A 24,784-nucleotide genomic window follows, 5' to 3' on the forward strand; every position below is an offset into this window, starting at 1 on the left:
ATAGTACACTCCCAGCAAAGTGCTTGCCCCCTTTTTGTTTTTAAGTTCTACCCATATGGCCTCATTAGAGGAACCTGCTAAGAAATCATACCTCCTTACAGCATTAATTGTCTCCTTGATTAATATTGCGACATCCCCTTCTCTTTTACACCCCCTCTGTCTCGCCTGAAGATTCTATACCCCGGAATATTGAGCTGCCAGTCCTGCCCCTCCCTCAATCATGTCTCTGTGATAGCAACAATATCATACTCCCATGTGTTCATCAACACCTTCAATTCACCTGCCTTAGTCGCAAGACTCCTTGCATTAAAATAAATGCCATCCAGCCTTGCCATTCTCCCTTGTGCCATTACATATTTGCTCTGCCTTCCAGGCTGACTTGTTTTTTCCTCTATATTTGGCTGTGCATCACCTCCTACTATAGCTCCACTCAGTTTCTCATCCCCCTGCCAAGTTAGTTTAAACCCCCCCCCCCCCCCAACAGTACTAGCAAACCTCCCCGCAAGGATGTTGGTCCCGTTCCGGTTCAGGTGCAACCCGTCCGACTTGTACAGGTCCCACCTTCCCCAGAAGCAGACCCAGTGATTCAGGAAACTAAAGCCCTCCCTCCTGCACCAACTCTTTAGCCACACATTCATCTGCTCTGTCCTCCTATTCCTATACTCACTAGCACGTGGCACCGGGAGTAATCCAGAGATGACAACCTTTTGAGGTCCTGCTTTTTAATCTACCTAGCTCCCTAAATCCTTGTTGCAGGACCTCATCCCTCTTTCTACCCATGTCATTGGTACCAATGTGAACCATGACCTCTGACTGTTTGCCCTCCCCCTTCAGAGTGCCCTACAGCCGTTCAGTGACATCCTTGATCCTGGCACCAGGGAGGCAATATACCATCCTGGAGTCACTTCTGTGGCCACAGAAACCTCTATCTGTTCCCCTTACGATAGAATCCCCTATCACTATTGCTCTCCCACTCTTTTTCCTCCCCTCCTGTGCAGCTGAGCCACTCGTAGTGCCACGGACTTGGCTCTTGCTGCATTCCCCTGAGAAACCATCGTGCCTTTTAATGAAGCTCCACAATCTATCATAGCCAACTCACTCTCATACCGTCGTAGTTTCCTTTGTTTAGATTTAGGACCCTAGTTTTGGATTGGACTACTTCACTTTCCATCTTAATGAAGAATTCTATCATGTTATGGTCACTCTTCCCTAAAGGACCCTGCACACTAAGATTATTAATTAACCCCTTTTCATTGCACAATATCCAATCTAGGATAGCCTGTTCCCTAGTTGGCTCCTCAACGTACTGGTCTAAAAATCTATCTCGTGCACACTCCAGGAATTCATCCTCCACAGTATTATTGCTAATTTGGTTTGGCCCGTCTATATATAGATTAAAGTCACCCATGACTACTGTAGTACCCTTGTTACATGCATCTCTAATTTCCTGTTTGATGCCGTCCCCTAGATTACCACTACTGTTTGGAGGCCCATAGACAACTCCCACCAATGTTTTCTGCCCCTTGGTGCTTCTTAGCTCCACCCAGACTGATTCTACATCTTGAATATCTGAGCCAATATCCTTTCTCACTGATGCTCTGATTTCATCCTTTACTAACAACGCCACCCCACCTCCTTTTCCTTTTTGCCTGTCCTTCCTAAATATCGAATATCCTTGGATATTCAGCTCCCAGCCTTGGTATCCGTTTACATCTATTTGCGCTGTTAATTCATCTACCTTATTACGAATGCTTCATGCATTCAGATACAGTGCCTTTAGATTTGTCTTTTTATCATTTTTAGACATCTTAACATTTTTTGTACTATGGTCCTATTTGCCTTATTACCATTTTTTCTTACCCAGACCCTATTTGTTAGTGCACTTTTTTGTTTGTATACTCTGTCTCTTCCTCACACAATCTGGTTATCCTTACCCCAATCACTTTCCTGCACTGCTTCCTTGTCCTTTCTCTTCAGCATTCTAGATTTCTCTCCACCAGGACCACCCCCCCCCCCCCCCCCCCCATTTAGTTTAAAGCTCTATCTACCTCCCTAGTTATTCGATTCGCTAGAACTCTGGTCCCAGCATGGTTCAGGTGTAGTCCGTCCCAACGGAACAGCTCTCTCTTTCCCCAGTACTGGTGCCAGTGCCCCATGAATTGAAACCCACTTCTCCCATACCAATCTTTGAGCCACACATTCATCTCCCTGATCCTATTGCTATTGACCCTATGCCAATTTGCTCATGGCTCCGGTAATAATCCAGAGATTATGACCTTTGTGGTTCTGCTTTTTAATTTAGTCCCTAGCTGCTCAAACTCTCTCAGCAGAACATCTTTCTTTGTCCTACCTTTGTCGTTGGTACCTACGTGGACCACGACAACTGGATCCTCCCCCTCCCACTCCAAGTTCTTCTCCAGCCCGGAGGAGATGTCCTTTACCCTGGCACCGGGTAGGCAACATAGCCTTCAGGACTCACGCTCCTGGCTGCAGAGAACAGTGTCTATCCCCCTAACTATACTGTCGCCTACTACAACCACCTTCCTTTTTACTCCCCCCCCCCCCCCCCCCCCACTTGAATGGATTCCTGTACCGCGGTGCCGTGGTCAAGCTGCTTGTCCTCCCCGCAGCCCCCACACCTGTCCACAATGGTTGCAAGAACCTCAAATCTATTGGACACGTGCAGGGACTGAGGCTCCTGCAATACTACCTCCTGGACCCCCGTACCTGCCTCACTCACAGTCACACCCTCTTATCCCTAACCACGTATCAATTCTAAAGTATTTAATCTAAGGGGTGTGGCTGCCTCCTGGAGCAAAAGGTCAAGGTAACTTTCTCCCTCCCTGATGTCTCGCAATGTCTGCAGCTCGGACTCCAGCTCCTCAACTCGGAGCCGAAGTTCCTCGAGCCGCAGACACTTACCGTAAATGTCGCCCTGGACAAAAATGTCCACAAGCTCCCACATATTGCAGCAGCAACACATCTCCTGTTCTCCCATTATTTTATTTATTTAATTAATTAGTTTAGTGTTAATCAAATTATTTACCTCGTTTAGTTTATTAAATTAAATTTAGTTTTTAAAATTTAGTTATATGCTATATGTTAACTTAAAACTTAGCCCACAGACACTACCAATCACTTACCTACCTTACCTGTGACGTCACACTGCAGTTTTCTCTTGTTGCAGGTCTGCTGCTGCATTTAGCCCCGCTCTCGGGCCGCGGTCTGCTCCCGCTCAGGTCCACCACCTCTCAAACTCCCAAGTTGTTCACTCTGTGCCTGCTGCACTCAGATTTATAGGCACAGTCACAATTTATAGGCACAGTGCCATTTTTGTTCTGCCTGCCTGTTATATTAATTGTGATAAATGTTTCATTACATTGAACAACTAGAGTGAATAAAACAGATGAGGCTTTTGTCTTGTAATTTTGTTGTCCCTAAAATGTCATGGGAAATTTCAGTTCATCATGAAGTTGCAACTAAAACCAATTCCTCAAAAAGAAAATGTCATTGGCAAGTGGCCACAAAGATTGTCACTCTATTTAGCTAGATGTAAACAACCATGATTTAATATACTCAGAATAGAAAGCAAATCTGAAGCATAATTCAGTAGTGTCACTTTTAATGTAAAGTGGTCTTACTTGTGGGTGTAAGTGCTATTCCATAATTACTAGATTCCTCAGTAGAAACTTTAATGCATTTAACACTATTAAGAGGTTATTTTTTTCAGTGATGAATAATTAAAAGAGGGTGCAAATGATAGTGGATTGGCGGTTAGGATCAGATCAGCCATGATCTTATTGAATGGCGGAGCAGGCTCGAGGGGCCGATTGGCCTACTCCTGCTCCTATTTCTTATGTTCTTATGTTCAAATGACTATTTTATTGTTGCTTTGTTCTTATTTCATTTAGGTATGGGTGGGCTCAGTTACAGAGATAACAAAAAATGATCTGAATGCAGAAGATAAAGACTCATCCCCCGAAGAACTAGTCTACTCTGTCACTCCTCCTAGCAATGGCCACCTTGCTCTAAAGTCTTCTCCAAATAAACACATCCTCAGCTTCACCCAACTTCATATAAATAATGGGCAACTTGTGTTTGTCCATAATGGTAAGTCTTCCTGTTATTCAACTTTCAAGTTTGTTTTGGAAATGTTAATGGAATTTAAAGTGGAACATAGTTCTCGAACTAAATGAGGAGACTCTTGATAACATTTTAGCAGTTTCATAAACATAGGACCTGAATGTTGAACCACTGGAGAATAGTGGATGTAGTGCCAATTTTGATAAACCAAACGAGATATGTATCTGAGAATTCGAGACCAGTTAGCCTTATATAGTTATTGGGGATGGGATATGTACAAGGTTTATCTGAAAGTTGCAGAGGCCTTAAGGAATAGTCAGCATTGATTTTAGAAGCTGTGGCTCACAAACATGCTAGAAGGATTTGAAGAATTAAATAAATTGGTTAAAATTTTATACAGTAGATATAATACTTGGATTTTCAGAAGGCATTTGATAAAGCCAAAATAATTAATAGCTAATTGGATTCAAAATTAGCTCAACAATAGGAGGCGGTGATAATCTGCGACTGGAATCCGCACAGTAGAGTTGCACAGGGATCTGCTTTTGGTTCCTTGCTGTTGAATCTGAAACTGCATTTTGTAATCCTACAGAATTTACTGATGAAATTAAACCTTCCAGCCAGTTGCCGCGTGTAAAGGACACTGATGGCATTTAAATCTGTACTAATTAAGTAGATGAGCTAAAGAATAACAGACAAATTTTAATGTGCATAAATATAAGCTGAAGCACAGGAACACAGTGAAGAACTTCATTAGCAAAGGTGGAAAAGTTCATGTGCAGCTGTTATTACTACTTTGGCTGGAATTTTTACCTGGAGATCACATACTGATCTGATAGATGGAAAGTGCAGATCAGACACAAAAACCGACGAGGTTTTAGAAATCACCTACAAAGTACTGAAAGCAAACTCCGAGCAAGTACTGTGAGCAAAAGCCTTTCTCAGAGGTAGCGAAGCAAGTGTCAACTCTCAGTTCTTATGGGATTTATTGTCTGTCATTTGGTCAGCTCCCTCAATTGCCGCTGTGCTCTCGACTTGCTTTCACTGGCGAGGTCCAGGAAGCCGTGCACCCACAGTTAAAGTTGAAAACCCCTGTTAATAAAGCTGTTAATTATCTCTTAACTGCCTCTTTAAATTGGCAACCTGCTTCTCCTGAGAGGGTTTCTCGCACGCAGTCGAACACACTCCAGTTAAATGTGGAAGTCGGCGGGTTGGAGCCGACCTCCCGAAGCGCTGTCAATTTCAGCACTTTTAACCACCCACACACTCCCAAACACACTCACTCTTTGCAGTTAAAATCCCCCCCCCCCCTGCTTTTGTGTTTACCTATAGAATTCTAGAAACGTCAGCAAAGAAGGAGGCTACTCGGTCCATTGTCCCTGTATCAGTGCTAGGTCCACATCAGAAATGTTGGCCCAGGCATTAGGATTGTAATGAGGGCTGCCCTATGAGGAGAGATTGTGTAGAATGGGCCTATACTCTCTGGAGTTTAGAAGAATGAGAGGTGATCTCATTGAAACATACAAGATTCTGAAGGGGATTGACAGGGTAGATTCTGAGAGGTTGTTTCCCCTGGCTGGAGTATCTAGAACTAGGGGGCATCGTCTCGGGATAAGGGGTCGGCCATTTAAGACAGAGATGAGGAGAAACTTCTTCACTCAGAGGGTTGTGAATCTTTGAAGTTCTCTGCCCCAGAGAGCTGTGAATGCTGAGTCTTTGAGTATATTCAAGGCTGAGATAGGTAGATTTTTGGACTCTAGGGGAATCAAGGGATATGGAGATCAGGCGGGAAAGTGGAGTTGAGGTCGATGATCAGCTACGATATTGAATGGCGGAGCAGGCTCGAGGGGTCGTATGGCCTACTCCTGCACCTATTTCTTATGTTCTTATAAGCTCCACAATAGAGTAGATTTTACATTAGTAGTGTGGGAGCAGAGGGCTTGATGGGCCAAATAATTTTTTGACATTTCGCATTTTATGTTCTTGTGATAGTTCCTGAATTGACGGAACAGGAGAAATGTCACGCAAAGAAAGGCAAACCGGTAAAGGATGAATATTGTGGAACGTTTGGGGGTAGAGTTTCCACTTTGGGTGCAGTCGGCAATCCAGGCGCAAATTGCGCTAGTTTACTGAATTGAATTTTTTGCTGAAACTCATTTGCATATGGCCGAGCGTAAAATCTTCCATGAGCCAGCGCAATTGGGCTGTGTTTTAGAATGTTTAAAAAAAATTATTTTGCATTAAAAAATATTTCTTGGAATGGTAAACTGATGCAGTTTTACTAATGCAGCCAAAAATGGGTTATCACAAAAAAATCAGCATTTTTAATCTGTGTCTAGTCCATCACCTGTGAGTAACCTGATTTTAAATAACTGACAATTACTTTAATAAACTAGACAGAGCCATTTACTAGTTTCATTGGTCTACACTAGTCAGTTTCTTAGTAAATGAAATACTTTTTAATATTTAAAAGGTGCTTATTAGTGCCCTTGCACCTAAAAAAAAAAGAAGCTTAATTTTAAGAGTCTCCACGAAGGCCTGCAAACGGGTCTGATTAGCAGATACTCGCCATGGTGATTAATTGGATCTGGGGACGTGGTCGGTTTTGTGGGCGGGGCCAACTTCCAATGCAATTTTTTTTTAAACTAGCGCAAAAGATGACGCAAATTATATTTGCACTGGATGTAATTTGTGTTTGAAATTCCTCGATCTTTTGCGCTGGTTTGGTTGATTTTGGGCGAGTTGCGTGCAGCCTAACGGAAACTCGACCCCAATGTTGGTTATACATTCTGGAGCTTTGTTTGATTTACCCCAAGCAGTCTTTCTTCCCCCAACTCTGTGATACTGGGATAGTTCTTAAATAAGACGTTTGTTATCTTCATTGTAATTTAAAAATTATTAATTGAATTAGTGGCGTCCATTGATATTGGCTCATGTTTAAAAAGGTCTAAGTGATGAGAGGCCATCACAGAATATTGGAATATGACATAGGCTATTGAAGCCTACTGGTTTATTCTGGATCATGATATGGTATATAGTTACCCACACATCTATAGAGTAATGTGACTTTGGATTGCTGTGTCTTCCATTAATGTTTCATTAATATTTGATATTTAATTGATGCCGGTCATTGCATGCACAGTTGCTGGGTTTTTTTTAGGGCATTCCACATCACTTTCTTCAGTGGCCATTTAATTCCATGGTGTGTTTGGTAACTGCCACTAAATCGGTGAAAACATAGCGATCGCTTCAATAAATTGAAAGGTCATGGTACCTGCTTTTTCTACCGCCAGATGGCGCTCTGTTTGCATGGCTTACTGAGTGACTGACTGATGACGACCAGTCTTGCAGTTAGACAAAACCTAGGAAAATGCCTGAGGATCTGAATTTTAACACTATCAGGGAATGGCCAAAACTTGTTCCACCCTTGTTTCTAGACCCTTAAGTGGTGCAGAAGCTAGTAAAATCTAGCTAGCATAATTTGAGTAGATTTTCATTACCATCTGCTAGTGTGCCATTGATCAGATCTAGTCCCGAGGGGCTGAAATCATCAATTTCACACCTGATTACTTAATGCTGACCTGCTGTTAGACATGAATTAGAGCCTTTAGTTCTCTTAAGAGGCGTGTTATATTAATAACTCTACTTGCAGAAAGGACAGTTTTGTTTATTATGGGTGTATCAGTCACGATCAGCTGTGTGTGAATGTATCTATATGTATGTCATACTGCAGATTAAAACAAAAATGTGCTGTTTTAAAATAACTTTTCATCATAAATGTGCTTCATAGAGTCAGTCATAACAGCACAGAAGGAGGCCATTCGGCCCATCGTGCCCATGCCGTCTCTCTGTAGAGCAATCCAGTCAGTCCCATTCCCTCGCTCTATCCCCGTAGCCCTGCAAGTTTATTTCCCTCGAGTGCCTACCCAGTCTCCCCTTGAAAACACTGAGTGTCTCCGCTTCCACCACTTCCGTCGGCAGCAAGTTCCAGGTCCTCATCACTCATAGAAACATAGAAGATAGCAGCAGGAGTAGGCCATTCGGCCCATTGAGCCTGCTCCGCCATTCAATGAGATCATGGCTGATCATCCAAATTCAGTACCCTGTCCCTGCCTTCTCTCCACTTTGATCCCTTTAGTCTTAAGAAATATATCCAACTCCTTCTTGAATATATTTAATGAATTGGCCTCTACTGCCTTCCGTGGTAGAGAATTCCACAGGTTCACCACTCTCTGGGTGAAGAAATTCCTCCTCATCTCTGTCCTAAATGGCTTACCCCTTATCCTTAGACTGTGACCCCTGGTTCTGGACTCCCCGGCCATCGGGAACATCCTTCCTGCGTCTAGTCTGTCTAGTCCTGTTAGAATTTTATAAGTTTCAATGAGATCCCCTCTCATTCTTCTAAACTCCAGTGAGTATAAACCCAATCGACCCAATCTCTCCTCATAAGTCATTCCTGCCATCCCAGGTATCAGCCTGGTGAATCTTCGCTGCACTCCCTCCATGGCAAGAACATCCTTCTCAGATAAGGCGACCAAAACTGCACACAATACTCAAGATGTGGTCTCACCAAGGCCCTGTACAACTGCAGCAAGACATCCTTGTTCCTGTACTCAAACCCTCTCGCTACGAAGACCAACATACCATTTGCCTTCTTAACCGCCTGCTGCACCTGCATGCTTACCTTCAGCGACTGGTGCACAAGGACACCCAGGTCTCGTTGCGCTTCCCCTTCTCCCAATCTATTGCCATTCAGATAATAATCTGCCTTCCTGTTTTTGACACACAAGTGAATAACCTCGCATTTATCCACGTTATATTGCATCTGCCATGCTTCTGCCCAATCACCCAACCTGTCCAAATCATACTGGAGTTTCTCGGCATCCTCCTCACAGCACACACGCCCACCCAGCTTTGTGTCGTCTGCAAACTTGGAGATATTACATCTAGTTCCCTCGTCTAGATCATTAATATATATTGTGAATAGCTGGGGTCCTAGGACCGATCCCTGCAGTACCCCACTAGTCACTGCCTGCCACTCAGAAAAAGACCCGTTTATTCCAACTCTTTGCTTTCTGTCTGCCAACCAGTTCTCTATCCAAGTCAATACCTTGCTCCCAATCCCATATGCCTTAACTTTACACGCTAATCTCTTATGCGGGACCTTATCGAAAGCCTTCTGAAAGTCCAAATACACCACATCCACTGGTTCTCCCGTATCTATTTTACCAGTTACATCCTCAAAAAATTCCAGTAGATTAGTCAAGCACGATTTACCTTTTGTAAATCCATGTTGACTTTGTCCGATCCTGTCACTGTTTTCCAAGTGCTCTGCTGTTACATCTTTTATAATGGACTCTAGCATTTTCCCCACTACCGATGTCAGGTTTACCGGTCAATAATTCCCCGTTTTCTCTACCACCTTTATTGAATAGTGGGGTAACATTAGCTACCCTCCAATACATGGGTACTGTTTCAGAGTCTATCGAATTTTGGAAGATGACCAGCAATGCATCTACTATTTCTAGGGCTACTTCCTTAATTACCCTAGGATGTAGATTATCAGGCCCTGGGGATTTATCGGCCTTCAATCCCGTCAATTTCCCTAACACCATTTCCCTACAAATACTGATTTCTTTCAGTTCCTCCCTCTCATTAGACACCATGTTCCCCAACATCTCTGGGAGGTTATTTGTGTACTCCTTTGTGAAGACAGAACCAAAGTATGTATTTAATTGGTCTGCCATTTCTTTGTTATCCATTATAAATTCCCCTGATTCTGACTGCAAGGGATCTATGCTTGACTTCACCAAACTTTTTCTCTTCACATATCTATAAAAGCTTTTACAGTCAGTTTTTATGTTCCTTGAAAGCTTGCTCTCATACTCTATTTTCCCCCTTTTAATTAATTCCTTTGTCCTCCTTTGTTGAATCCTAAACTGCTCCCAATCCTCAGGTTTACTGCTTTTTCTGGCCAATTTATATGTCCTCTCCTTGGATGTTATGCTATCCCTAATTTCCCTTGTTAGCCACGGTTGAGTCACCTTTTTTGTTTTATTTTTATGCCAAACTGGGATGAACAAATTCTGTAGTTCATCCATGCGATCTTTGAATGTTTGTCATTGCCTATCCACCATCAACCCTTTGAGTGACATTCCCCAATCAATTCTACCCAACTCGCGCCTCATACCATCGTAGTTTCCTTTATTTAAATTCAGGACCCTAGTCTCTGAGTCAACTACTTCACTCTCCATCTTAATGAAGAATTCTATCATATTATGATCGCTCCGACCCAAGGGGCCTTGCACAACAAGATTGCTAATTAATCCTTTCTCATTACATAATACCCAGTCTAAGAAGGCCTGATCTCCAGTTGGTTCGTCGACATATTGGTCCAGGAAACCATCCCGTATACACTCCAGGAATTTCTCCTCCACAGTATTGTTACTAATTTGGTTAGCCCAATCTATATGTAGATTAAAGTCACCCATGATAACTGCTGTGCCCTTACTGCACGCTTCTCTAATTTCCCTTTTAATGCCATCCCCAACCTCCGCATTACTGTTTGGGGTTCTATATACCACTCCCACTAACGTTTTCTGCCCCTTGGTATTTCTCAGTTCTACCCATACAGATTCCACATCATCCGAGCTAATATCCTTCCTTACAATTGTGTTAATCCCCTCTTTAACAAGCAATGCTACCCCACCTCCTTTTCCTTTTTGCTTATTTTTCCTGAAAAATGCTGCGTAAAAGCATTTTTCCTCAAATCCCCCCTCTATCTCATGTCCAAAACCTTAAATCTGTGTCCCCTAGTCCTCGTACCATCAACTAGTGGGAACAACCTTTCCCCGTCTAGCCTATCCAAACCAGTCATAATCTTGTACACCTCTATCAAATCACCCCTCAACCTCCTTTGCTCTACTGAAAACAAATCCAGCTTCTCCAACCTGTCCTTGCAGCTAAGATCCCCCATCCCCGGAACCATTCTGGTAAATCTCCTCTGCACCCTCTCAAGTGCCTTCACATCCTTTCTAAAGTGTGGTGACCAGAACTGGATGCAATTCTCCAGTTGTGGCCTAACCAGTGCTTTATAAAGGTTCAGCATAACTTCTCTACTTTTGTACTCAATACCTCTATTTGTGAAGCCCAAGATCCCATATGCTTTGCTAACCACTCTCTCAATATATCCTGCCACCTTCAGGGACCTATGCACATTAACTCCCAGGTCCCTGTGTCCCTGCACACTCTTTAAAACTGTGCCATTAAGTGTATATTGCCTCTCACTGTTCCTTCTGCCAAAATGCATCACCTCACACTTCTCTGTATTAAATTCCATCTACCACTTGTCTGCCCATTCTGCTAGCCTTTCTATGTCCTGTTGCAGTCGATTGGTATCATCGGCAAATTTAGAAATTCTACTCTGTATTCCAATATCCAGGCCATTTATATGTATCAAAAAAAGCAGTGGCCCCAGCACTATCCCTTGGGGAACACCACTGTCTACCATCCTCCAGTCTGAAAACCAGCCATTTACCACAACTCGCTGTTTTAATAACTTCATCATAAATGTGCTTCAAAACTAGTATCACTACAGTATTATCAGTGTGAAAGCAATTCAGCATGTCAGCCTTACTGTGGCAAAGCTTATCAGAGAAACTCTTCATAAACCATGTCTCCCATTTACATCCTTCATGTAGGATGCATCATTTTATATGTGTCATTACATTCAACAATTTGCATTTGTATAGTGGCTTCAACATAGAAAAATGTCCCAAGGCACTTCATGGAGAAATAGGAAAAACCTGCTGATTAGAAGTATCAGCTTGGCTCAGCTAGTAGCACTATTTCTTCTGAATCAGAAGGTTATGGGTTTAAGCCCCACTCCAAGAAAGAAAGACTTGCATTTATATAGTGCCTTTCACGACCACCGGATGTCTCAAAGTGCTTTGCAGCCAATGAAGTACTTTTGCAGTGTAATCACTATTATAATGTAGGAAACACGACAGCCAATTTGCGCACAGCAAGCTCCCACAAACAGCAATGTGATGATAACCAGATCCTCTGTTTTTTTGTTACGTTGATTGAGGGATAAATATTGGCCAGGACACTGGGGATAGCTCCCCTGCTCTACTTCGAAATAGTGCCATGGGGTCTTTTACGTCCACCTGAGAGAACAGACGGGGCCTCGGTTTAATGTTTCATCTGGAAGACAGGATGTAATATAATTTTGGCAGACACTTCAGAGGGATTGCTGCATTGTTGAAAGTGCTGTCTTTTGGATGAAGCTTTACATCCAGGCTTATCTGTTCTCGCCTGACCGGTGTCTTGATGGGTTTTTCAGAGGATGTCAAGAGAGGCACCAAGGGAAGCTGTGGGCTTATTTAAGGGGGATTCAAGGCTGGAACGGAAACTGGTGAGTAGGAAGGCAGAGGAGTAGTGATGGGTTGGGGTTGGGGTAATAATTAACAGGGGACAAAGTACCCAAAAGGGGAGAAATTAAATGGAAAGCCCGAGAGGGGCCAAGAGGGAAAAAGAAGAGATGGAAGTAATGGGCTCTGATGTGGAGAGGCAGTCGAAATGCACACATGAATGGTCATGGAGGGAATTCTGGTTACATAGGCATGGATAAGATGAGAAGCAACATGTCCAACAGAGGAACATACCTCTTACTCCAGGTGCCTTGGATGTTGCAGTAAAATATTACAATATCTAATTAACCAACTATCATCAGCCCACAGGTGCAAAACTTCACTGGATCAACAACCTCACCAAACACTGAAGCCCGCCACAAAGCAAGGCTCAAAAATTCACCAGACGTACTCCATTCAGAGAGGAGATTAATGGTTTAACATTGAGAGGAGATTAATGGTTTAAATGACCTGCAACCTGCTGAAAGGAAAGGCATTCTTTAGATATAAAGGATCTGTCAACCAATGCAAAGATTAAAAAATACAAAAGAACATGCAAACAAATAAGAGGGTAACCAGGAAAAAGTGAGGAGTGGAAATTCAGGGGGGAGAAAGTGAAAACCTGTGGATGAATCTGAAAATGCAGGAATCACACAGTGGATATGTCAGTCCGCAAGGGAAAAAAACCTAACAAGCACCACTGGCACAGACCTTTAGGAAAATTTTAACTGGGTGCAGGCTTTGGATGGGTGTGGGGCAAGGCAAACATCAAACCTGCCCGTTGTCATCAGTTTTAGGCCCGGCCTATTTTAACTCCTGGGCCTCATTTACACCTCACTAACCAACTGGCAGCCCGAAACGGGCCAGGTGGTTAAAATTGTGCAGGCTGGAAGGCAAGTGGTGAGGAGGGGGTCTTAGCAGGGTCTCGGGTGGGAAGTTGGGGAAAGGGGTGGGAAGCCCGGGACAGATCAGGCTGAGACTCCTGCACCTACAGCTGTTTATTCTCCAATCCCTGCTATATCACACATATATAGTTTAACTCTTGCCATTTGTGGCCTCTTCAGCATTCAGAGCAGCTTTTACTGAGTGGGTGACTGAGACAGGCACCTGCTGAGACCAGTTAAAAAGTCACTGGAGTCCTGTTGACCTGATAGGACCATGATTTGCATACATGTGTTGAGACTCCTGACTGATTTAGGCAGGCACCTAATTTGCTGCCAGAATTAGCAATGCTAAAATCCCCATGGAGCAGGTAATTGGCTTGTTCCTTTTTAACTGCCCCCCCTCCCCCCATCCCAAAATTCCCCCCTTTGTGCCAGAGCTATGTTATGACTAAGAGCCTATATCTAGAATGTCAATTTGCCTTCCTTCCCCGGACACCAACAACCCACCCCACATTCCCTGCATTCAAGAAAATGGGGACTAAAGCTGAAGTCTGAAGTTAATTACGTCAGTGTTCAAACCAGAGGGCTGCAAAGTGCCTAGGAGGAAGATAAAATACTGTTCCTGCAGCTTGGTTACGAGCCAAACGTGGAGAGATCAGAGTGGGAGGGGAGTTAAAGTGGCAAGCCGCAGGGAGATCAAATTGTATTTGCAAACAAAATGAAGATGTTCAGCAAAGCGATTACCTAATCTGTATTTGGTCTCCCCAGTGTAGAGAAAAGCACACAGTACCCAGTGAATACAATATACTAGATTGGACGAAGTACATGTAAAGAAGTTTCTCACATTGAGAAAGGATTTGGGGCCTTGGACAATGGTGTCAGAAGAGGTGAATGAACAGTTGTTGCTCCTGTTGTATATTCCTGGTAGTCTCTGGTTTTGTTTCAGATATCCAGCATTTGCAGTTTTTTTTCTTTTTAATTTTCACATTATTTTGCATTGGAGTATCTCCAGTTGAATTTCAAAGTGTTCTTCGGAGGGAATACTACTTCAGGATTAAGTACAAGTTGGAAGACATCAAAGCAGCAATAATTTCCCATAAAATGCTTTTTCATTGCATTTCTATCCAAAAAAGGTTACCAAAAAGCATACTTGTCTACTGGGCAGATTGACAAGTGTCTTAACTAAAATAAAAACAGAAAATGCTGGAAATACTCAGCAGGTCAGGCAGCATCTGTGGAGAGAGAAACAGAGTTAACGTTTCAGGTCGATGACCCTTCATCAGAACTGGACAAAGTTAGAGATGTAACAGGTTTTAAGCAAGTGCAGAGGCCGGGAAAGTGGGGAGGGGAGGAAAGAACAAAAGGGAAGGTCTGAGATAGGATGGAAGGCAGGAGAGATTAAATGACAAACGGTATGATAGTACAGGTAGACTATCCTTTATCCGAACTTCCGAAAACTGAAAACCTCTTCAAAACCGAAAGTTTTTTCGTTCAGCGTAAGTCGTGCGCACGACATGACCAGAGTGGCGCACGACTTACGCTGAGCAGGGCAGAGGGTCACAGAGTTCCCTCCTGGGTAGGAGATTGCAGGCCAAGCCGGGCAGTGTGAAGGAGGTACCGGGAGAGTGAACCCAACAATACAGCGGCCTGTCCGATATTCTTTTCTCCCCCCGACCCGAACCGAACCGCGGCCCATTCGATATTCTTTTCTCCTCCCCCCCCCCCCCCCGACCCGACCCCCGACCCGAACTGCGGCCCGTCCGATATTCTTTTCTCCCCCCACCACCCGACCCAACCCGACCGCCCCCCCCCCCCCCCGACCTGAACCGCGGCCCATCCGATATTCTTTTCTCCCCCCCCATCCGACCCCCGACCTGATTTACGGGCTAGCTTAGAAGGAGTCAGCCGATATCCAGCTTTCCAGAGAAGCAGGAAGGGGAATGAGACATGGAACAGTCGCAAGAGGTAGCCGGAACTTTTAAAATTTATATTAAATACAAATTTCCCAGTCTTATAATAATACCTTCTGAAATCCAAAAAATTCCGAAAACCGAAACTCAGCTGGTCCCAAGGCTTTCGGATAAGGGATAGTGTACCTGTACAAAGCAAAAGGAGATGGTAATGGGACAAGTAAAGAAACAGAAGATGAGTCTAGAAGAGGTGTAAATGGGAATGGCAGAATCATCATCAGCTGCCTTCCACCTGATCACAGACCTTCCCTTTTGTTCTTTCCTCACCTTCCCCCCCCCTTTCCCTGCCCCACACTTGCTTAAAATCTGTTGCATCTCTAACATTTTCCAGTTCTGACGAAAGATCATCGTTAACTCTGTTTCTCTCTCCACAGATGCTGTCTGACCTGCTGAGTATCTCCAATATTTTCTGTTTATTCCAGATTTCCAGCATCCGCAATATTTTGCTTTTGTATAAACTGTGCTATAATTGAAAGTATGTTTAGTTTTTTTAAAAATCAGTTTGTCAAAAGAATTTAAACAATCTCTAATTTTCTTGATTTATGATAGATATCTATCAGAAAGAAAATGAATGCTACTATTTCCATATTTTAATTACTGTGATAGCCTACAGTGAGTTCTTGTAAAATCTGGAATAATTCGATTTTTGTTACATTCAATCCATTGGAGTGTTTCTTATGGCCTGTAACTGCTGCAATAGAGAGTCTTGCTTTTAATTAGGGGAAACCCTGATCCTAAATAAAAATAGGTGACACATTTATGAAAACCTGTGGGATAAGAATTATGTTCCACAAGTGGGCTGACTGCTCACCCATGTAACAGATATAAATGTGGATATAATTACGTGGGTTTTCATAATGTATTCTGTTTATACCAGACAAAGATGAATTAGATAAAACTGTTTAGGTGAAAATATAAAAGATTATAACGGCATGCAATAATCCTTCATGGTGTGGATCCAGAACAGCTGAAGGGAGTATAAGTCAGGGACAGAGGGACCTGGGAGTTAATGTGTGTGGGAAGCGGCGGCGGCAGTATTTAAACGCAACCCCGAGGCGGCAGAGCAGCAGGTAGGCCCCGGAGTGGCAGCAGTGCGGACCTATGTGGGCAGCGGCAGCAGTATTTAAACGCGACCCCGAGGCGGCAGAGGAGCAGGTAGGCCCCAGAGCAGCAGCAGTGCAGACCTGCGGGATGAGGTCCTAAAAGCTGAATATAGGGAGTTAGGAGGTAAATTGAAAAATAGGACCTCAAACGCAGTAATCTCAGGATTGCTACCAGTGCCACGTGCTAGTCAGAGTAGAAATAGAAGGATATTTCAGATGAATACGTGGCTAGAGGAATGGTGCAAGGGGGAGGGATTCAAATTCCTGGGACATTGGAACTGGTTCTGGGGGAGGTGGGACCAGTACAAACCGGACAGTCTGCACCTGAGCAGGACCGGGAAAGATGTCCTTGGGGGAGTGTTTGCTAGTGCTCTCGAGGAGGGTTTAAACTAAAATGGCAGGGGGTTGGGAACCTCAGCAGGGAGACAGAGGAAAGGGAAACAAGGATAGAAGCAAAAGATAGGAAGGAGAAAAACAAAAGTGGCAGTCAGAGAAATCAAGGGGGAAAAATTTGGTTGGTTGTGTTAGATCTGTGTATCTTGATGTTGTGTGTCCTTCAATAACTAGACACGAGACTGCAGGGAACAATCAACAGGTGTTTACTGGATGAGGGTTACTCTAAAACTAAACATACAGATCCCTACTCAGGGTTTATATACAGGTGTGGTCACTGCCGGTACTACAGTATACAGGAGCTGTAAAAAGTAGTTCTCCCCTTATATAGGTACATACACTACAATTCCTCCCCTTTTATAGATTAACAGTACCATAACATTCATTTAACAATTAACACTTTTAACATGCACATTAACTGAAAATAGTCCATTTATAAATTCAGTCTTTGGGGCAGCTTCCTGATCCTTTCTGGATAGCGCTTTTCCTGAGTGTCTTGCTCTTGGTGCGGAGGCCCCCTGTCGTCAGTTGGCTCATCAGCTTCCGATGCTACTGTTTCTGGGGTAGATGCTACCTGTATGTCGGGTTCATCACCAGGTACGCGACACATGGGGTTGACTCGTTCCTGTGACTCTAGGATCTGGTCGACATGGCGTCTCACAATGTTCTCCCCAACATCCACTGTGTACATTAGTGGCCCCTGCCGTGTGCATATCGTTCCAGGTTGCCATTTCTCTGTTCGGTAGTCGCGGGCCAAGACTGGTTGCCCTACATTGAAGCTCCTTGTCGGCTTCTCATTGATGTGCTGGAATTGCTTATTTTCAACATCCCTTCGTACATTTGGTCTGAGCAAATCCAGACGAGATCTCAACCTTCGGTTAAAGAACATCATGGCCGGGGTCTGGTTGGTGACTGCATCTGTCGCATTTCTGTAAGCTAACAGGAAATTGTCCACCTTGTGCTGTAGTGGAATGTCGTCATCGCACATGGCCCGTACTGCTTTTTTAAAGGTTTGTACGAACCTCTCAGCCAATCCATTTGTGGCTGGATGATACGGGGCGGATGTGTAATGCCTTACCCCATTCCTTTTCATGAATCTTCAAAACTCTTCGGACACAAACTGTGGTCCGTTATCAGAGCAAATCTGCTCTGGCAAGCTGTTCCTGGCAAATATGGTCCGTAGGACTGCAATAGTTTTCTCCGTGGTGGTGGACGACATTTTGATCACCTCAGGCCATTTCGAGTGCGCATCCACGGCTATTAAAAACATTGAGTCCATGAATGGACAAGCAAAATCAATATGCACCCTTTGCCATGGAGATGAGGGCCACTCCCATGGGTGTAGAGGGGCATGTGGTGGTGCATTTTGGACCTTCTGGCATCCTGAGCAGCTCTTTGTCAGGTCCTCAATTTGCTGATCGATCCCCGGCCACCACACATAAGCCCTAGCAAGGCTTTTCATCTTCACCCCTCCCAGATGGCCTTCGTGAAGCTCATTGAGCACTCTCTCCCTTAACTTGGGTGGAATTACCACTCGGGATCCACACATCAAGGTCCCCTGGCATACTGACAGCTGTTCTCTTCTGGATGAGAATGCTGGCAACAGTGAGTTGCCATGTGTTGGCCATCCCTTCACCGTCCAGTTTTTACCCGAGACAGTGTCAGGTCATTTCGGGTCTCCTCTATATCAGCGTTAGTTACTGGCAAGCGTTCAATTATAGTCGAATAAAATATTTCGACAGGGTCCACTGCTGGTGCTTCCTCCGCAGTAGGCAGTGGCAGGCGCGATAGCCCATCAGCGTTTCCATGCTGTTTCGTGCCCTTATACTCGATTTCATATTGGTTCGCCCCTAGAAAAAGGGACCATCTTTGTAGCCGTTGCGCAGTCATCACCGGAACGCCCTTCTTTGGATTAAAGATGGAGACAAGTGGTTGGTGGTCAGTCAGCAAGGTGAACTTCTGCCCGTGCAGATAGTGGTTGAACTTTTTCACTCCCCACACTAGGCTGAGGGCCTCCCTGTCAATCTGGGCGTAGTTACGCTCGGCTGAGGTTAGTGACCGAGACGCAAAGGCTACCGGCCTCTCCGAGCTGCCCGGGAACTTGTGCGACAGCACCGCTCCAATGCCATAGGGTGATGCATCACACGCCAACCGAATTGGTAGTGCTGGGTTGAAATGAGCCAACACCTCTTTTGATGTGATCAATTCTTTGCACTTCTGGAAAGCTCGCTTACATTCGTCATTCCACTTCCATGGTACCCCCGTTTGCAGTAGGGTGTTCAGTGGGTGTAGTACTGTAGACAAATTCAGCAAGAACTTATGGTAGTAGTTCACCAGCCCGTGGAACGACCTCAGTTGTGACGCATTTTCCGGTGCTGGAGCCTTGACTACTGCCTCAATCTTTTCAGGGGACTTATGTAACCCCTCTTCATGAATAATGTGGCCACAATACGAGATCTGCTTCTGGAAAAACTCGCATTTGTGGCGATTTGCTCGGAGCCCATATTCCTTCAATCTAGTGAGCACCTGCTCCAGGTTGGCAAGGTGATCACTGTCACTTTTGCCCGTGACCAGGATGTTGTCCAAATAACACTGGGTCCCTGGAATCCCTTGCAGGACTTGATCCATTGCCCTTTGCCAAATAGACGGAGCTGATGCTACCCCGAACACCAGCCGATTGTGTTGGTAGAGACCTTTATGAGTGTTGATCGTGAGGTACTGTTTCGAGGCTTCTTCTACCTCCATTTGCAGGTACGCCTGGGCCAGATCAATCTTAGTGAAGCGTTTCCCTCCAGATAGCGAGGCGAAAATATCTTCAATCCGTGGAAGCGGATATTGTACCGTGTGAAGGACTGGGTTCACTGTCACCTTAACGTCCCCACAGATGCGAACCTTCTTTGGTTCCCCAGGCGTATTACTCAACGACCTCTTCATTACAGGAATGATGGGTGTAGCCCACTCGCTCCAGTCCACTTTGGACAGTACTCCTGAACGTTCCAAACCTTCCAGCTCTGCTTCGACGGCTGGGCGGATTGCATAAGGTCTGGCCTTAAAAAAAACTTTGGGCTTGCATTTTCCTCTATTTTGATCGTCGCTGTTATGCCTTTTAGTGTTCCGAGTCCCTCCTGGAACACTTCTTGTGCGTCAGTTAGCATTTTTGACAGTCGTCCAGGTGTGACGTCGTCATCGTTTTTGGCATCTACAGTCAGTGCTTGTATGGAATGCCAATCTAGCTGTATCTTCCAGATCCATTCACGTCCTAGTAGTGGTGGTCCTCCATCTGGCAATACATATAGGTCCATTTTTGGTGTTTCCTTGCCGTTATATATAACGTTCATCCTTATTTTTCCTTTGGGGTAGACTTTTTGCCCCGTGTACGTCTTCAAGACACTCTCTGTATCTCTCAAGGGTATATGTGAGAATAGCCGCTTGTAGTCCCTTCGGTTTATGACTGTTAGGGCTGATCCTGTGTCCAATTCCATTTTCACTTGGACTCCAGCTATCTTGAGCGTGACCCAGATAGTTTGGTGATCCTCCGTTTTGATCACCTTATGTAGTTTCAGACAACCCAGCTCCTTGCTTCCGGAGTCTGTATCACTCTTCTGTTCGTCTGAACTACTCTCCGTCACCTTATGTACCTTCTTGTACTTCTCCTGTGGAGATTTCTTGCTGCTGGTTTTCTTTCCCGACCTGTAGACTCTTGCTATGTGTCCTACTTTTCCACACTGTCTGCACACTTTGTCCTTGAACCAGCAATCATTATGGTCGTGTGTTGTTCTGCCGCAGCGATAGCACTTCACTGTTCCGTATGACATTTCATTTGTGCCATATTCTTGCGGTCTCCGTTGTATCTCTGCAGCGCCCCGTGCGGCTGCTTCGTGTGATACTGCCATGCTGAAAGCCTTGTCCAGCGTAAGATCCTTTTCTGATAGAAGCCGTTTCTGGGTTCCTTCACTTTGAAGCCCACACACAAACTTGTCCCTTAAAGTATCTGCTAGTCCCGTTCCAAACTGGCAGTGTTTTGATAGCTTGCGCAGTTCCGTTAAATACTCAGCATTACTTTCATCTTTATGCTGGTTCCTTTTGTGAAACTTAAATCTTTCTGCTATCAGCAGCGGTGTGGGGTTTAATTGGTCCTGTAGGATTGACACTATGTTTCCAAAATCCTTTTCCACTGGCTTCTCTGGGGTTACTAGGTTTCGCAGTAAGCCATACGTTTTTGCACCCATTGAATTCAACAATACCAGCGCTTTCCTCTCATCTGGCACTTCATTCGCCTTGCAGTACACTTCTATGCGTTCAACATATGTCGTCCAATGTTCGACTTCATTGTCGAACGCTGTGATACTGCCACTCTTCGGCATCCCTGGGTGTGGTTAGACTGGCTCAAAATGGCGTTTTCCCACGCTCTCCCTTCTCCGCTGTGGCTCAAAATGGCATTTCCCGCGCTCTCCCTTCTCCGCTGCGGCTGCTCGGCCCTTGAACACCGGCTGCGCTCTGCACGTTTCCCTTTCTTCCCCACTGACGCTGCTCGTCCCTTGAACACCGGCTGCGCTCTGCGCGTTTTCCTTCGCGCCTCTCTCCTCCCGTCGACGCCATTCGGTCCTGAACACTGGCTGCGCCCTGTGCGCTCTACCCTCTCTCTTCTCCCGTCGATGCTGTTCGGTCCTGAACACCGGCTGCGCCCTGTGCGCTCTACCCTCTCTCTTCTCCCGTCAACGCCACTCGGTCCTGAACACCGGCTGCGCCCTGTGCGCTCTACCCTCTCTCTTCTCCCGTCGACGCCACTCGGTCCTGAACACCGGCTGCGCCCTGTGCGCTCTACCCTCTCTCTTCTCCCGTCGACGCTGCTCGGCCTTTCCTATGCCGTCGGTCGGCTCTAGCCGCCGCTGTCCGGGAAGGGTCTGCGCCGCACCTGTTGCCAGCCCATTTCGCTGGAGAACCAAGCCCAGCTCTCAACAGCCTCCCCTGCGATGCTCAAATCTCCGCTGGATAACTGGGCGGTTGCTCGTGGTCGACGCCTGTGCTTCTGGCCTCGACCACCTTCCACTGTTCTCCAGGAGCGAATCCCTGGGAGGTGATGCAGAGTTGCAGGTAGGTTCGAATCTGCCTCGTCGCCAATGTTAGATCCGTGTATCTTGATGTTATGTGTCCTTCAATAACTAGACACGAGACTGCAGGGAACAATCAACAGGTGTTTACTGGATGAGGGTTACTCTAAAACGAAACATACAGATGCCTACTCAGGGTTTATATACAGGTGTGGTCACTGCCGGTACTACAGTATACAGGAGCTGTAAAAAGTAGTTCTCCCCTTAAAGGTACATACACTACAGGTTGCGCCACCCATTAGCGCCTAAAGAGGTCTAGAAGTGGGGCGCTAGCCAACTAGCGCCCGGGCGCAGCGAACCCTGCATCTCTTCCCAAATTGAGCGGACATTTAGCGCCGGTGCTAAACTGTAGCGCCTGCTCACTGGCGCACGCAGATCATGATGTCATTTCAGTGTGCAATGCCCTTGGGGCGCCCCGGACTGGAAATTCAGTGGCGCCCCCCTCCGTTCCGCCTGTCGCTACCAACAACAGGTTACCGTGAACGTTTCCCAGTCGCTGTCGGGCTGGGGGTGGGGGTGCTATTTAAAGGGGACTCTTCCTGGATTATTAGTGGTAGCCATTTTTGGACCACACCTTCTGTGAGAGAGAGAGAGAGAGAGAGAGAGAGAGAGAGTTGCTCAGGGACAAACGGAGAGCCATTCCTGCAGTGAGCCAGTGCTGGCTGAGGAACTTTAGCCTTCTGAACATAACTTTGCAGTTGGTAAGCTTCTCAACCGGCATAACTTTCAGTGCGCACTTACTATGGGGGCTGCATTGGATGGGAACGTCGTCCTTCTCAATCACACTGACGGCACAGAGACGCAGGGATAGAGTGGCAGGCATGGCCAGACAGAGGAGGGCCAACAGACGTCGGCACACGAGACCTTATGCTGCCAGGGTTTTCCGCCAACAGTTTTCGTATATCAACATGTCGGAGGAGCAGTGTTTCCGAAGGCTGCGCTTCAGTAAGGAGGTGGTCACTGAGCTCTGCCACCTGCTTCAGCCAGATCTGCAGCCTCAACTAAGGTGCAGGACATCTCTGTCGGTGGCTGTGAAGATCACTGTGGCTCTAAACCTCTATGCCAGCGGCTCCTTTCAGGCCGCTGCTGGGGACATTGCCAACATCTCACAGTTCACGGTGCATTGCTGCATCCGTCAAGTGACTAATGCCCTCTTTAAAAGGAGACGGCAGTACATCTCCTTCCCAATGACCCCGGACAAGCAGCGAGAGCGCGCCGAGGGCTTCGCAAGGATAGCGGGCTTCCACATGGTGCAGGGCGCCATTGACTGCACGCATGTGGCTTTGTGGGCGCCTCTAGAGAATGCGCAACCGAAAGGGGTTCCATTCTTTGAATGTGCAGCTGGTCTGTGACCACCGACAGCTGATACTCGCTGTCAGTGCCCACTTTCCAGGCAGCAGCCACGACGCCTTCATCCTGCGCCAGACTTCTGTGGCAGACCTTTTCGAAGCCCCAGCTCACCCAGGAGGCTGGCTTCTCGGGGACAAGGGCTATCCTCTGCCCCGGCTGCTGACCCCGCTCCGTTCGCCCAGCACCCCTGCTGAAGAACGATACAACGAGAGCCATCAAGTGACTAGGAACATCGTGGAGCACACAATCGCCGTGCTGAAGCAACGGTTCCGCTGTCTGGACCATTCCGGAGGAGCCCTTCAGTACTCACCTGAGCGAGTCTCCCACTTCGTGGTTGTGTGTTGCATGCTGCATAACCTGGCAATCCTCAGGACCCAGCCAATGCCACCAGACATTGAAGCACCAGCAGAGCAGGAGGAGGAGCAGCACCAAGACGGGAGGGAGGCACAAACTGCAAGGGCCGTCCGTCAGAGGCTTCTAGCAAGTCGCTTCTAGGCCCCTCTGAGGGAATGCTTTCTGCCATTCCAAGAACATTAATGGAACCATTCTGCTACCCCTAAGCCGGTCAAGGCAACAATTTGTGCAAAGAACAGACATGGACATTGTGAATAAATAAACTTCTTTATTTAACAAACTGTGTATCCTTCCCGCATGACAAAGCAATGGAAACAAACACCAAAACAAACAGACTGCCACATAACTGGCTCTCACACCCTGGAGACAATGTCCAAAACATAACCAACATTCAGACCAGCATCCTCGGCCTTGAATGAAAGAAATAACATAATTTAGCATCACCCCCTACTTTTTGCCCCTCGATGATGATCTGCTTCCCTTGCGGAATTGTCCCCTTCCCACCCTGCAGCTCCTCCGTAATGGGACCCCAGTGGCTGCAGCAAGGCTGGGGGAGACCTGCTGACTGTCCGAAACTGAGACCGCAGATGCCCTTGAGGTACGGCCTGGACCAGCTCTGGGCCTGGAGGGCCCGGCTGCTGACTGCTCCAACTCCGCATGGGCGGCAGCAGTCTGTCCTACAGGTGGTGGCAGCTGCAGTGGAGAAGTGCCAGTGGTGGCATCAGGAATGCTGTCATCCTGAGAGCGGACAGCAGCTCCCTGGTCGGCCGACACACTGGCACTCTGACAGGGCAGCACCGCAGCATGCGCAGCAATCGGCTGGTGCACAGATTGCTGGCCTGCTGTGGCGCAGCGAGGGCCCCGGGGACTCCTGCCCGATCCAGCGAAGGTGGCAGCAGTCAGTGCTCGCGTGGCCTCAATCTGCGTCTGCATGAGACCAGCCATTGACTGCGTGGCAGCATTCAGCACTTGTGTGGCAGGTGCCAGTGCTTCGCCGAAGTCCTGGACAATCCTTGCCAGTGCTGCACCGAAGTCCTGCACACTCCTTGCCTGTGCTGCGCCGAAGTCTTGGACACTCCTTGCCAGTGTCTCAATGGAATCGGGCATCCTTGCCACTGCAGCCAT

At 46.3% G+C, this 24,784-nt stretch overlaps 1 protein-coding gene across 2 annotated transcripts in view; it reads left to right on the top strand.

Moving 5' to 3' along the window:
* cspg4ba (chondroitin sulfate proteoglycan 4ba) overlaps positions 1-24,784 on the top strand; it is a 186,542-nt gene that overhangs the window by 69,788 nt on the left and 91,970 nt on the right. For both annotated transcript variants that reach the window (XM_085972375.1, XM_085972385.1), the window contains exon 6: positions 3,912-4,110. In XM_085972375.1, coding sequence (XP_085828501.1) covers positions 3,912-4,110 — 199 coding nt within the window. The remainder of the gene's footprint in view (positions 1-3,911; positions 4,111-24,784) is intronic.

This window comes from Somniosus microcephalus, chromosome 2, assembly GCF_052327205.1.
Source record: "Somniosus microcephalus isolate GS21.2 chromosome 2, FLI_Smic_1.0, whole genome shotgun sequence".
NCBI classification, from domain to species: Eukaryota; Metazoa; Chordata; class Chondrichthyes; order Squaliformes; family Somniosidae; genus Somniosus; species Somniosus microcephalus.